This window comes from Talpa occidentalis, unplaced genomic scaffold (assembly GCF_014898055.3).
Source record: "Talpa occidentalis isolate TD23 unplaced genomic scaffold, MPIMG_talOcc4v2.1 talOcc4.9, whole genome shotgun sequence".
Classification (NCBI taxonomy): domain Eukaryota; kingdom Metazoa; phylum Chordata; class Mammalia; order Eulipotyphla; family Talpidae; genus Talpa; species Talpa occidentalis.
Window position 1 is genome coordinate 6,161,053 of NW_023605305.1, and position 13,163 is coordinate 6,174,215.

The 13,163-nt window shown below is 59.3% G+C and overlaps 1 protein-coding gene across 2 annotated transcripts; it reads left to right on the forward strand.

Annotated features, from left to right (window-relative positions):
• Window positions 1-852: 852 nt before the first annotated feature.
• On the forward strand, window positions 853-8,049 carry MIIP (migration and invasion inhibitory protein). 2 transcript variants are annotated; one of them, XM_037500272.2, is made up of 10 exons: window positions 853-1,022; window positions 2,023-2,216; window positions 2,418-2,753; window positions 3,107-3,194; window positions 5,982-6,090; window positions 6,178-6,230; window positions 6,483-6,612; window positions 6,748-6,844; window positions 7,381-7,515; window positions 7,733-8,049. In XM_037500272.2, the coding sequence occupies exons 2-10, from the start codon at window positions 2,103-2,105 to the stop codon at window positions 7,817-7,819; spliced, it is 1,149 nt and encodes a 382-aa protein (XP_037356169.1). In that variant the 5' UTR covers window positions 853-1,022; window positions 2,023-2,102; the 3' UTR covers window positions 7,820-8,049. The 2 variants fall into 2 exon arrangements, with proteins under 2 accessions (XP_037356169.1, XP_037356170.1); XM_037500273.2 differs by lacking the exon at window positions 853-1,022 and adding an exon at window positions 1,201-1,394.
• Window positions 8,050-13,163: the final 5,114 nt, after the last annotated feature.

The following is a 13,163-nucleotide window of genomic DNA, read 5'->3' on the forward strand; positions in this document are numbered from 1 at the left end:
AAAATTGGAGGTTGCTTGGTGGCTTAGTCTGTATCTGTCTAGGTGTTTTTCCCTTTTTGGCTGTGAATTTGGTGCATCGTATTGACTGATTTCTGAACGTTCTGGGCAAGTCCATTTCTCATGGCCTCTCTTTCGGCCTGTAAAATGGGGTAACTCCCATCTTAAAACACACCTATGAGGTTAAAATGCCTTGGCATATGGAAAAACACCTGGCGCTTAGGGGGCACTCCCTATAAACCGACTGGTGTTTGCAGACTGGATTCTAAGCGCCTCTGCCCCCTGCCTGGCCTCCCAAAGGCAGGGACCCTCCAATTCCCTGCCGCCCAGTGCCCCGTATCAGGGCTTCTCGACGCGGCCCACATGCCATAGACACTTATAATAAATAATAATATCTAATAAGTAAATATAAATAAATAAATAAATAATTTTTGAAAGTACGAAACCCTGGGTCGCCCGCCGCCCTCTCACTCCGCTCGTCCCCCTGGCAACCCTCGGACACTGCGGCCGCGGAATTCCGGGTAGCCCGCGCCCCCGCGCCGACCAATCGGAGCCCGCCCTGGGGGGCCCGCCAGTACGGAGGTCGAGCGCCCGCGCGGCCTGGGAAGTTGACCAATCAGCTGCTGCTCCGCTGTTAGCCCCGCCCCGATGCTGAAACGGCCGCTTCGGCACGCGGAGTGACGCTCGCAGGGGCGCGCGCGCTTCTGCCCAATCAAGGAGGCTGAGTCAGGCCCCGCCCCCGGCCGCGACGCTCCGGGGGTCCGGGCGGAAGTCCCGGCTGGCGGCGCGGGGCTGCGGGGCGGGGCGGCCGGCGTCTCGGGGCCGGCTGCGGGGCGCGCTCGGCGGGGCGCCCCGCGTCCACCGCGCGGAGGGAAGGCGAGGGGAGCCCGAGTGTCCCTTCCGGGGTCCTGCGCCGCCTCCCCTTGGTACCTCTGCGGCCGCCGTGCCCCTCCTGAACGCCCTCCCGGGGTGCGGGCGGCGGGCTGCTCCCGACCCCTGCGAGAAGGGGGCCCCTCGGCCTGGAGGTAAGGGGTGGCCCCCGGCGCTCCCCGCGTTGGGGCAGAGCTCAGGACGCGCCTTCCGCCCGTCCGGCGCACCCCGCCGGCCTGCACCCTCCCGCCAGTCGTCTGGCCTCGCGCCTCTTCTGGCCCCCCGTCCCTGCGGGGTCGTGGGGGGCTGGGGGGTGGCCCCGCATCTCCGCTGTGGTCCTGCGGTTGGCCCTGGGGAGGCCTGAGGAGTGGGGAGCTGGGGTGGGTAGGATGGCCCAGCACCCAGTCTGGAGACTGTGATGTCGTGTGTTGGGGGGCTGGAGTTTCTGGTTGGAGGAGTCAGCCAGGGACGCTGAGGGAAGTGCGAAGCCCCTTCCCCAACCCACAGGAATCCCTCTGGAAACATCGGTGTGTCCCTGAGCCTGACCTCTGGGGGGCCAAAGGCCAAGAGCGGGAGACCTTCCAGGCCCCTCTCCCCCACTAGGGAAAGGCTGGTCTGCCACGGACCCTGGTGTCCGATGTGGGTTCACATCCTGTCTTTGCCACTTGCTGTGTGACTTGGGGCAAATTGTTTAAGATCTCTGAACTTTGGTTTCTTCATTTGTAAAAGGAAAGGGCAGAAGGGAGGGCAGGAGAGAGAGGAGAGCCCTCGGGGAGCCTGGTTGTGTTGGATTCACAAGTTACAGAATTCTTTACATTTGTAGACTTGCCTTGGTTGTTTTCCACGTATTAAACTAGCCTGATTTCATAATGAAGGTTGTTAAAGGGGCTTGTTCTCTTTCGTCCTGTTTGGAAACACACTGTGGCTGGTGTAATAATAGGGATTTATTGAACACTTACTGTGTGCCAGGCACCATATTGAGATTTAACATGCATGGCCTCATTTAATCCTTACAACCACCTTAAGAGGTGGATTCTCTTGTCATCTGTTTGGCAGATGAGGAAACTGAGGCAGAGCGGTTCAGGAACATGCCTGAGGATGGGCAGTTAGGGAATGTCAGGGTGGGGATTTGAACCCAGGCCCCTGGCTCCACAGGCTTCAGGTGGAAGAACTGGGCCTAGAACCCAACCTTGAGGGCATCCTGCGATCAGGAGTCAGCGACAGCGACACCTGGGATGGGGGAGACTGAGGATCTGGTGCAGCTGCGGCAGCTCAACCTGCAGCTTCTGAGGCAGCTGTGGGCTGGCCAGGAGGCCGTGCGGCGGGCGGTGGCCCAGGCAGCGTCAGAGGTGGGTGCGCACCTTAGGAACTCCCAGGTGGCAAGGAGGGGGCCGCAGGGTCACCCGAGGCCCAGCTAGGGCAGAGACTGGCCTGGGACACTGCTGGGGCTGGAGTGGACTGAGGACCCAGGCTTATATGCCCAGTGCAGGCCAGCTGGGTCGGGGGCCTCTGGCTGTACTGTGCCCCAGTGACCTGGTCTCTCTGTTCAGTCAAGCCTAGACTCCAGCAGTTGTGGTAACTCGGAGATGCCGTCATCCCCGGAGACTTCCTTGACATCCCTGAGAACCTCCTACCCCGAGGAAACCCACCCAGGCGGCCCCTGGGACACATCCTGGCCCTGCGGGGCCAGCTCTGGGGAGAGCTATCTCCCACCTGGCAGCTGCCACCACTGGGAGTCCCTGGGTGGACCGAGGCCCTGCTCGGCACCCTTGGTGACCACCTCAGATTCGACTGAGTCGCAGCTTTCCACGGAGCAGGCCCGGGAGGGGCCCCAAGAGGCACAGGCCCTGAGGTCCATCCTGGCTCAGCAGAGCAATGTGTCCAAGGTACCATGGGGAGGGGGCACCTGTGGGTGGGAGCGTCCCCTTTTGACAGATGCCCTCCTGGGCACCTCCTGTGAGAGGCTTCTGAGAGATGCTGTTAGTGGCGCCCAGCTCAGCCTGGGTGCCGGATAAGTGGTGTCCTTCTCAGACTGGGGGGAAGGTGATGAGCCCCATTAGACGGATGGGAAGACCCAGGCTCCAGAGTCACAGATAGAGGGGCCAGGGGCCAAGTTCTTACCTTCCAGCTCCTGAGCCTTGTATGGCCCCTGGGTCCCCTATCCTGTCCTCAAGGTAAGGCCTCTTTGGCCCCCAAACCTGTTGGCCTAAACCTCGTCCCTTGTTGCTGCCCTCCTCAGCCGAGAGTGACCTTCCGCAAGGAGGAATCTCCAGTGCCTGAGCGGAACTGGCGCCTCCGACCGTACCTGGGCTATGACTGGATTGCAGGTGTGGGCTGCCCCCATGCTCGGGAGTGGGGCGGAGGCCTCTGCACCCTGACTTCCCTATGCACCTGCCTGAGCCCCTATTGGGTGCTGCTGTTTCTCACGATGGCCTTCCTCTCCCCACGCTGAGCACCTTCTGTGTGTGTCTCATGACAGCCTGTGGCCCAGTGATAGGCAGCAAGATGGTGCTCACCCAGCATTGGTTGGATGAATAAATGAGTCATAGGTGCCACATTATTGCATATATTCTACTGGCCTCTTTGCTCCAGCCCCGCTGGCCTCCTTGCTTGTCACAAGGAGGCCTGCCACACTCATGGCCACCTCAGGACCTTTGCACTTGCTACTCCTCCTGCCTAGAATGCGCTTTCCCACCTTCCCAGCCACGGGTCCCCTTTCATCATCCAGGACTGATGGGACTCGGCTCAAGTGATAGACCTTCTGGAACCCTCATGTTGGCGTAGGGCCTCTGCCCCCACATCTTTGCCTCTTCTATCGGCCACTTATATGTTTTCCAGCTCCCTCATTCTCAGAAGTCGTCTTGTTTCCTTGCTTCTCTCCTCGTTCCTCCATTAGGGCAGGCGCCCGGCTGTCTTCATTGCTGTGGCGCCCAAGCCAGTGCCCAGAACGGGCCTGGCATGGGGTAGGCCCTTAACTGATGATTGTGGAATGAGTGTGGAACTGAGATCGGTGCCATTTGGGTCCTCAGCTCATAGAGGAGGAAACTGAGGCACAGAGAGGTCGAGTGACTGCGCAGAGGCAGAGGGGTTGCTGGGTGGGACTTGGTGGTGATGAGGACACAGGCCCTGTCCTGAGGATTTCCACGCTGTTGGCTCACTGCCTTGCTTCTCGTGTCTGGGAAGATGGAGGCGCCTGCCCCGCCCCCCCCCCGCCCCCCTTGCACCTGCCCCATTGTGCAGAGGAGAAAACTGGGGCTCAGAGGCCTCAGTTATTTATAAAGTCACATATAGAGGGCGCAGGGGCCAAACCCATCTCTCAGCTTCCCGCCCCCCTTCTCTGGGTGTCTGCTCCCCCCTAAGGTCCGTCCAGTGCTTGTGTGCTCTGCCCGGGCTCTCCCGGCTCCTGGCGAGGCCCCTTCCTGTCCTTTCCTTCCCCGTCAGCATCTGTCTCCCTGGAGGGACAGTGAGAACTGATGGTCGCCTGTTGGGTGCCAGCACAGTGCTCTTCCGAGTGCCGCCTGCTCTCCCGCCTGCCTGCTTTCCTCTCCTTCCTCCTGCTCCCTCCTTTATTCTTCGTGATGATCGGATGCAGAGCCGCCATCACCGACCCCATTGAAGACTGAGGTGCCAAGAGGCTGAACGACTTCAGTCTCCTCTGCTCCGTCTGTTATTCCCCTGCTGCTGGAAAATTCCTCCCGTTAGCCTGCGTTGACTTCTAGTAAACTGCCCGTTTTCTCTATAACAAAATTCCCCCAAGGAGCTCTCCAGACTCGCTGCTTCTAGTCCCCCCCCCCGCCCTGCTTTTTCTGAAATCAGACTGGGGTCCCCGGCATCTGCTGGCAGGGTCCTTGTCTCCAGTGACAGCTGCTGTGTCGGCTCCTGGCCCAGCTCTCGGTCTCCTCGTACTTGGCCTTGAGCAGTGAGGGACATGGCGGCCACTCCCCGCCCCCCACCCAACCCCCATCCGCCCTCCCTTATCCCGTCCCCCCTCACCCCCCCTCACCCCGTCCCAGCTGCTGCTTTCAGTTGCTCTGCTGGGTCCGCTTTCCTGTCCCGGGACACCAAGGCCCCGCTCAGTCTCCTGACTCCTCCCTGGGCCCCGCCCTGTGGGCCCCTAGTGCTGAGGCTTTTGACGATCTCTGTACTCCCCCGTTTTTACTGTGCCCCACTCCCCTCCTCTCTGATCCACACTCGCAGGTCGGTAGCTGTGCACAGTCCAGGTCCTGATGTCCAGCCTGCCCGCTCCTCGCGTCTTCCTGTCTCTGTGGCAGCGCATGTCCCCAGTAACTGGCCAGTGAGCTGGCGTCAGCGCCGCTCCTCCTGTGCTCTTCCCGTGCCTCTCCCGTCCATGGGCACATCCGGGTCGCTCTGCCTTCACCCTTTTTCTAGAATCCAGCTACCTTTTCAGCAGGGAGCCTGCGGTAACCTACCTGGTTCCTCTGCTCCCCCAGCCTGGAAGCAGCCACAGGGGGGTTCCTGGTCTGATTACATCACTCCTTGGCCCCAGCCATCCCTGCCAGCTTCCCAGCTTCATCTCCAGCCTCACCCCTCACTCCACTGCAGCCACTGGCGCCTCCTGCCGCTTCCTCAGGGCACTCAGCACACGCCTGCCCCAGGACCTTTACCCTGCTCTTCCGCCTGCCTGGGAGGTCCGCACGGCTCTCTCCTCCTTGCTGTCTCTGCCGAGATACACCCGCTCTCCCCTGCCACCCTGCCCTTGCCTGCGCATCTCCCTGGCTCTGCCCTTTCTGCTCCCAGCGGGTGTCCCCACGCCTTGCTGTCGCACAGATTTCTTTGGTGACTGGTTCATCTGTTGCCACCATATTAGAATCTAAGCCTCGTGAGGGCAGACGTTGTCTGGCTCGCTGCTCTTTCCCCAGCACTCGTGACCGTCTGGCCCGCAGTAGGAGCAATAACTATTCCTTGCACAGACAAGTGGGTGTGTGGCAGTGTAGACAGATATTGGGACAAAACACAGCACAGTGCATGGGGGTCCCCCTGGCTGTGAACACAGCATGGAGGGGTACAGAGCCGGGGCCTGGGGTGCCGGGGCAGAGCGTCCGCGAGGCTTGGTCAGTGGCCACACGGCCGTCTTGGCGCTTTGCCCACTGCAGGCTCCTTGGACAGCAGCTCTCCTGTCACCAACAAGCCCGAGGCCTTCTTCTCGGAGCTGCGGAACTTCCGGGACGCCCACCAGGAGGAGTGTGTTTGCAGTGACCAGGGGTGAGCAGGGGCGGGCGGTGAGGCTGGGCAGGGCAGCTCAGGGCCTCCGACACCCAGGCCTGCTCACCACCCCCCCGGTCCTTGCAGATCCCCGTTCCTGGGCCTGCGCGAGCGAGGGGATGTCCCGGAGGAGCACCAGTGTGAGTGTCAACCCTCGCAGCCACTCTCAGCGTCCCCGCACGTCATCCCCTTCTCCCCAGAGCAGCCCAGCCCACTCTCAGGGACCTAGGGAGGCTGCGGGGGGAGGCCTGGTGTCCCCACAGGATGGAGCAAGCCCTGGTTGAGGGTGGTCCTGTCACCCAACCTCGCCCCTCCCTGGTGGCCTTCGTGTCCTTCCCAGCTGCCCTGTTTCCCATGTGTCCCCGCTCCCTCTGCTTGTCATGGCCTCACAGGCGTGTACTGCTACCGTGTCAACCGGCGCCTGTTTCTGGTGCCCTCGGATCCTGGCGCCCCCTGCCGCCTGTGCAGGTTGCCCCGGGGCCAGCGGGGCCCTGAGACCTTGGCGCGTCCGGCACAGGTCAGGTGAGTGGCCAGAGCAGGCAGGACACGGAGTGAGGGTGGTGGGTCGCCAGGGTGGGGGAGTGGCTGCAGCTGAGGAGGGAGGTGGAGCCGGCTTGGAGGCAGCGGCAGCCATGCCCCCGTGTCACCCCCACCCAGGGTGAGCGTCCCGCTGTCGATCCTGGAGCCCCCGTACCGCCACCACATCCACCGACGGAAGAGCTTTGATGCCTCTGACACACTGGCCCTGCCCCGGGTGAGCAGCCCCACGGGGCCTGGGGGCGCTGAACCCTGAGTCTTAGGCTTCTGCAGCCCCTCCCGTCGGGTGGTGTGCATCCCCTGTGCAGGATGGAGGATGTGGGGACCCTACCCATTCCCAGTTGAGAGTGGGGTTGCTGGGGTTGGGGAGAGAAGGGGTGCCAAGGAGTCAGTTTACGTGGGCACAGCAGTGGCTTCCTCGGGCATGTGGCAGGGGCCTGACTTGGGTGAGTCAACACCTGCCATGTTGGGGGCCAGGCCCCACACTGGGGATGTGCTCAGAGTGTCCAAGGCCTTTCTTCCACCCAGGGCCTGATTAATGGGGTTAGGAAATGGATACTGGGGTGACCAGTGCTGGACACAAGTTGCCCTGGGGGTACTTCAGTTTTGGGGGGACACTGACTGCTTAGAAGGCCCCTTGACCCTCATGGGGTGCTGCCAGTCTGTGAGGAGAGGCACAGCTCCCCGCTGGGGTATGCCCTCACAGGGGGCTCCCTGCCTAGGCCAGGCACTTGAAGCCCTTGCTCTCCACAGCACTGCCTGCTGGGCTGGGACGTCTTCCCTCCGAAACCCGAGAAAAGCTCAGCCCCCAAGAGCCTGGACCTCTGGTCCTGTATCCCCTCCGAGGCCCAGCACCGGAAGCTGTCAGCCACGGGCCCTTCCTGCTTGGTATGGTCTGGGCTTTCCTGGGAGCAGCCCTGGGCACTGCAGGATCTCTTTACAGGGACCCAGCCCCCCAACTCTGACCCCGGGCATACCCCCAGGCTCCACCATTCCCTGCTGGCTGCCCTACCCCAACCGGGAAGATAACCCCAACTCTGAGATTCAGAAGGGAATGTGGCTGGGGTGACCTGCCCCCTCTGAGACCTCCCTGTTCACCATCCAGGCCCTGCCAACGCAAGTCCCGTCCCCCATGCCAACCTGGTCAGAACCCCAGGTTCCCCGGCCCCACGCCTCCCGGCTGAAGCCCTGAGGACTGGTCACGTGGAGGACAGTGCTGCTGTTGCCTCTAGCCTCCCCGTCTGGTGGCGGACCTGCCCGGCCTAGACCCGGGTGACTCAGGCCGCACCTCCCAGGTGGTCTCCAGGCCTGTTTCCTTCCTGGGGACACAGGGTAGGGCGTGAGGAGGTAGCGGGTGAGGGATGCTGTGACCTGTTTGTAAATAAAGCTCGGAGTTCTCAGAGCCCCTGTGTGCTGGTCTGTCTTGTGGGTGCTCAAGGGGGGCACTGACCCAGCCTTGGTCTGCCCTCCCGTCATCTGGAAAAGACACTTTAGGCAAATAGTCCTGGACAGGGTGTGTCCAGTGCACTGAGTGTGGCTCTTTCTGCAGCTCCCCATCTCTGGAGATGCCTCCCTGACCAGACAGATGTGGTGAGGACTCCCTAGAATAGGCCGGGGTCAAGGTCAGTGTCAAAATCATGGCAATGAGGAGCTGGGAGCCTCAGGCGGCCCCCCAGGAGGAAGTTCTGGTTCTGACCTTCTTCCCTTTCCCACATCTTTCACCCCCAGACCCCCTCAGGCAAGGCTCCAGCCCAGCTGAAGCTTCTTCCTGGCTCTTAGACCTGCTGGTTCCCCTCAGCCCTCGGGTCTGCACCCTCTGTCCGGAGCTCTCTTCCTCCCACGAACTCCTACTCAGGCCTTAGCTTCTGTGTCCGTTCCTCAGTGGCCTTCCCTACCTCACAGACTTGGCTAAGGCAACCGAGTCTGAGGTCCCCCTGCTGCTCACCCATCCTGTCCTCTTTACCCTCACCTGTAACCTCCTCGAGGGTGGGGAGCAAGCCTGTCTCGTCCTCGGTCCTGTCTAGTGCGGCGCGTGGCATAGACTAGGTGTCCGAAGAGCAGACGTCGCGTGAAGGATTGAGTGAAGTCGCCCCCAGGTCTCGGAACAGTCGAGACCACCCAGCCCCAGGATCTGAAGTGAGTGTGTCCCTGGAATTTGGCCCCTGGCAGCATTTCGAGCCTGGTCCCCTGGAGTGTGCAGAGACCCGTGGGCACTGCTGGTTGCCCATGGACCTTTCCAACACCCCAAAGAGCAGACGCTTCTCATGGCCGTGGTGCAGGTGCGTCCCCTGGCGGGGGAAGTGGCCACGCAATCGCTTCTCTGTTTCTCATGACCCAGAAAATGCAAACTGCTGGATTTTGCAGAATTCCTTCCCATGTGCTTTTGGAACGTTGGGTTCTGATCTGAGCATTTACGTTTTGGTGCAAGGGCAGTCACTACAGGCGCCAGCCTTGGCGCTGGGCACACACCGAGCTTGCTAGCCCAGGTCAGGAGCCGGTGGAGCCTGACCTCAGGAGGGGCACAGAGTGTGGCCTCGAAGAGATGGGGGCTCAGGTCCCACTTTCCTGATGGTGACCGTGGCCTGGTCATCTCGCCTCCTGTAGTGGGGTTCCATTGTCTCCGCGGGATGGTGACGTCAGATCACGTGGCAGAGACCTGAAATGGGCTGAGCAAGCGTTGGGCCGTGCCTGATAGAAGGGAGATTGTCATCAGCTCTTCCTGTCCCCCCACCCCTCTCCTGGCCTCCATGGGCACAGCATCATCCTCCTCGGAATGACCCCAGAGTGGGGACAGCGGCCTGTCCTCTATGAATTCACCCTCCCTTGCTCACACCTGCCCCAGGAGCTAAGAGGGAACCGGAAGTAGAGCATTTCGTGCATGAAGACCTGCTCTTCCAGCTCCTTGGGGTGGGGGACTGTCCCCAGAGCAAAGGCTGTGGACCAGTGCAGCCTCACCAGGTTATTGGCTTGGAGGCTCTGCCCACAGGGAGGGACAAAACCAGCCAGCAGGCTGCGGGTGACCAGGGCCTTCCCCAGAGTGAGCTGGCAGCCTGAGGGTGGAAGTCGGGAGAGGAAGCCCGGGCTGCAGGGATAGCACAGCGATCGGCAGGGGTGTGTGAGGCTGGACCTCAGTGACGGGCGTCTGGTGGTGGCTTGGGCCTTCAGGGACATTCCCCTGTCGTGGCACCAGGCTGACCACAGGGTACTCTCCCTTTTTGTCTGTGACTAGAGGTGCCAGGGCTTCTCTCCAGCCCCTGGAGCCCCCAACAGAAACTCAGCACGAGCCCACACTGTCATGGCAGGACCAGGTGACCCTGGTGGTCACCAGAGGGACCAGGTGACCTCGGCCCCAGCTCCCCAGGTGGACACCATTCTCAGCCAGGCCGGACTGAGGACACCTGTAGGATCTCAACTGGCAGAGAAGGAGGGAGGGAGGCGTTGAGAATTTTCCAGATCTCAGACCTGGTGGGGGAATCCTTCCTGCCACTAGACCTTGGGAGCAGAAACCCAGTCCAGAGGGAGACCCAGCTGTCCCTTCTTCTCATTCCCAACAAATTCTGAACAAATGTCCCCTTGCTGCTCCCCAAGTCTCTTGGAGAAGAGGGAGAAGCCGCTTGAAGGAACACCCTCTGCATCTGTGGGACCAGTGTGGGGTCAGTGTGTGCACAGGGCTCTGGACCTGTAGCCATGGGCCTGGGGTTCAGTGCCCTCTTCTGTACTTGGGCAAGTCAGTGGCTCTCTCTGAACCTCAGTTTCCTCATCTGTAGAATGGGGATGATAATGCTGCCTTCCTTAGGGAGGTGTCTTGAGGGTTAAATGAGGCTTAAGGAGGGGACTCTGAGTGGGCTCCCTGATGGGGAGCTTGGAATATTCAGCCTGGTCCCCAGGAAGGCCAAGTCATGATTAAGAAGCTTGGAATGTTCAGCTGGTCTCCAGAGAGGGGAGAGGGTCTGGAGAGGAGTTAATGGCTCATCATGTCTCCATGGGGAGCCTCCCTAAAATCCCCAGAGTGGGGCTTGGAGAGCTTCCAGGCTGGTGACCGCATAGAGGGACTGGGCCACACTCCCCCCACCCTGTGCATCTCTTCCACCTGGCTGTGCATCAGGCCTCCATCCATCCTCCAGCCAACTGGTGAGGGGAGCCAGTGTCTCCTGAGTCCTCTGAGACACTCCAGCCAATTCATCAGACCTGAGGAGGGGGTCGTGAGACCCTTGGATTTTCACCAGTTGGAGTGTGAAAGGTTCGGCGCGGTAAAGAGGAGAGCCAGGCTACAGTTCTCAAAGGGAGGGAAAGTTTATTGCGCCTCAGGGTGGGGGGGGGGAACCACACACACCCAAGGTGGGGGTCAGTGAAGCCGCGCACGTTGTCAGGGGGAGGCAGGGTTTTATAGGGTGAGGAGGGGTCAGGTGGGAAGTTGGGTTCCTATGGCGGGAAAAGTTTGTAGGGCGCCAAAAGGTTCATGGGGCAGGTAGAGGTTCTTTGTCTGAGAAGAGACTCACAGGGGGAGTGGGGAGTCTCATTGTCTGAGTCCTCCAGGCAGGTATCCGCATTCCTGCCCCCCCAGGTCCTTTTGTTGATAGGAAGAGGGGCGACAGTTCTTTCTTTGGCTACTTCCTGCTGAAAGGGGGCAAAGACCAAGGGGGTGACTCAGGCCTGGTGATGAGGGTCTTCTGCAGGGATGCGAGAACATGGGTGGAGAAGGAGTTGGTTAAAGGTGGTAGGAGACATTTCCCGAATGCGAGCCTGTATGAATTTAGGAGGCGAGGAGCGAAAAGAAAAAACAAGGTTATCATTAGTATTGACCCCAAGAGTGGGAGGAGCCATGACACTCTAGGATTTTGAAACCATGTCAGCGGAGAGTTGGAGTCCCCGGTTTTACTAGTAATAACATTCTTCCCTGAGGAACAGGCAGGTACCCCCCTTATTCTCGATAGGTATTTTTGCAGTGATCGAAGGTTTGATGGTAAAGAAACAAAACAAGGTGTTTACAGGGTTATTAATCGATGACAGAGTTAGGGTGAGAGTGACAGAGGAAACAAGAGGAGGTGTTAGTCCCGAGAGAGTTATTTAGGAAGGTTATAGTGTTTTGGATTATTTGAATCCAGGTTGAGGGTGTCTCGGTCTTTTCTGATGATGTTAGCTAATTTTATAGGATTTGTTCTGAATGGAGGATGTCCTGGGAGACTTGGACTGCAGCATTTTGGGTCGGGACATATTCCCTTGAGATGGACAGTGTTGCCACGGGAGAGGAATGCCAGCCAGTGCACACGGCGACTTGGACTCCCTGTACCCAACTTTGGTCCCAAGGATCTGAAATAGCAGAGCTAACTTGAGTCATATGGAAGCCCGTATTATGACGCACCAGAGAGAACATTTGGCTTTTGTCTGGAAGGTGCACTGTGCATGACTGATAAGGGCACCCCCTATATTCTCTATAGGTATTTTTTCAGTGATCTAAGGTTTGATGATAAAGAAACAAAACAAGGTGTTCATAGTGTAACAGGGTGGTCCCCAGGAAAGGGGGAGATTCCCTGCCCCACCCAAGGGAGGGTGGAGCTGAGCAGGAAGAGGAGAAGCTGCAGAAGAGACTGAGGAAGGAAGCAGGATGGAGCCAGGAGACCTGGAGGAGGCGCATGGAGCCTAGAGACACGTGAAGAAACTGCGCTTGTCTTTTGGTCGTGGACTGGGTGACACAGATGTGGGTGAGACCCGTGGGGAGGTGACAATGGCAGCTTTTATCTTGATGTTGATTTTGCTCTTTTCCTTCCGGGCTTGTCCGGTTGTTTGTGACCCTTTTCTGTGGGTCCCCACTGGAAGATGCTGTAGACTTGTAGTAGGCTTTGGGGCCTTGCTCTGGGCCAATCCCATTTGGATGGACTTTTACCCACGAGGGGACAGATAACTCTGGATGCTTCATTTAGAAACTAGACTCTTTGCCTTACCTGTATTGTTTCCTAGTTTTATTAAAGTTCCTTCCCATTAAAGTCTCCTATGTTTTGTGTTGATGCGGCGGATGGCAGAACCCATGTAGAATAGGCAGGTTTGCGGGGTTTGGGCTGCCCCTCTCCCTGTTCTATAACAATAGGGTTATTAATCGATGAAAGAGTTAGGGTGAGAGTGATAAGTGCTGTGCATCTGGCCTGTGGGCACTCCGCAGTACCCACCTAGTGGGTGGTCTCAGTGGACCTGTTACAGGGCAGCCCTGATATTGAACGGGTTGCCTGGCTGTGGGAATACTCCACTACAGGCACACACAAAAGGTTAATAAAAGGTTTATTTACAAGGGAAAAGGAAATAAGGAAAATGTACAACTCAGGGAGAAAATAGGGAAATAAAGTCTTTAATGCATCCTACCCGATCCGCCGACCTGGAAACCCAAAGGCACTCTCCCCAAAATGGGGGGACCCCTCCAAAGCCCACGTGCCTGGCTTTATACCAACCTGGCTGCTGAACCCCACCCTCAGGTCCCAGCCACCTTCCCTTGAGTGGGGATGGGATTTGGAGTTCCCAGTGTCTTTGGCTTTGGCCTGGGGTGG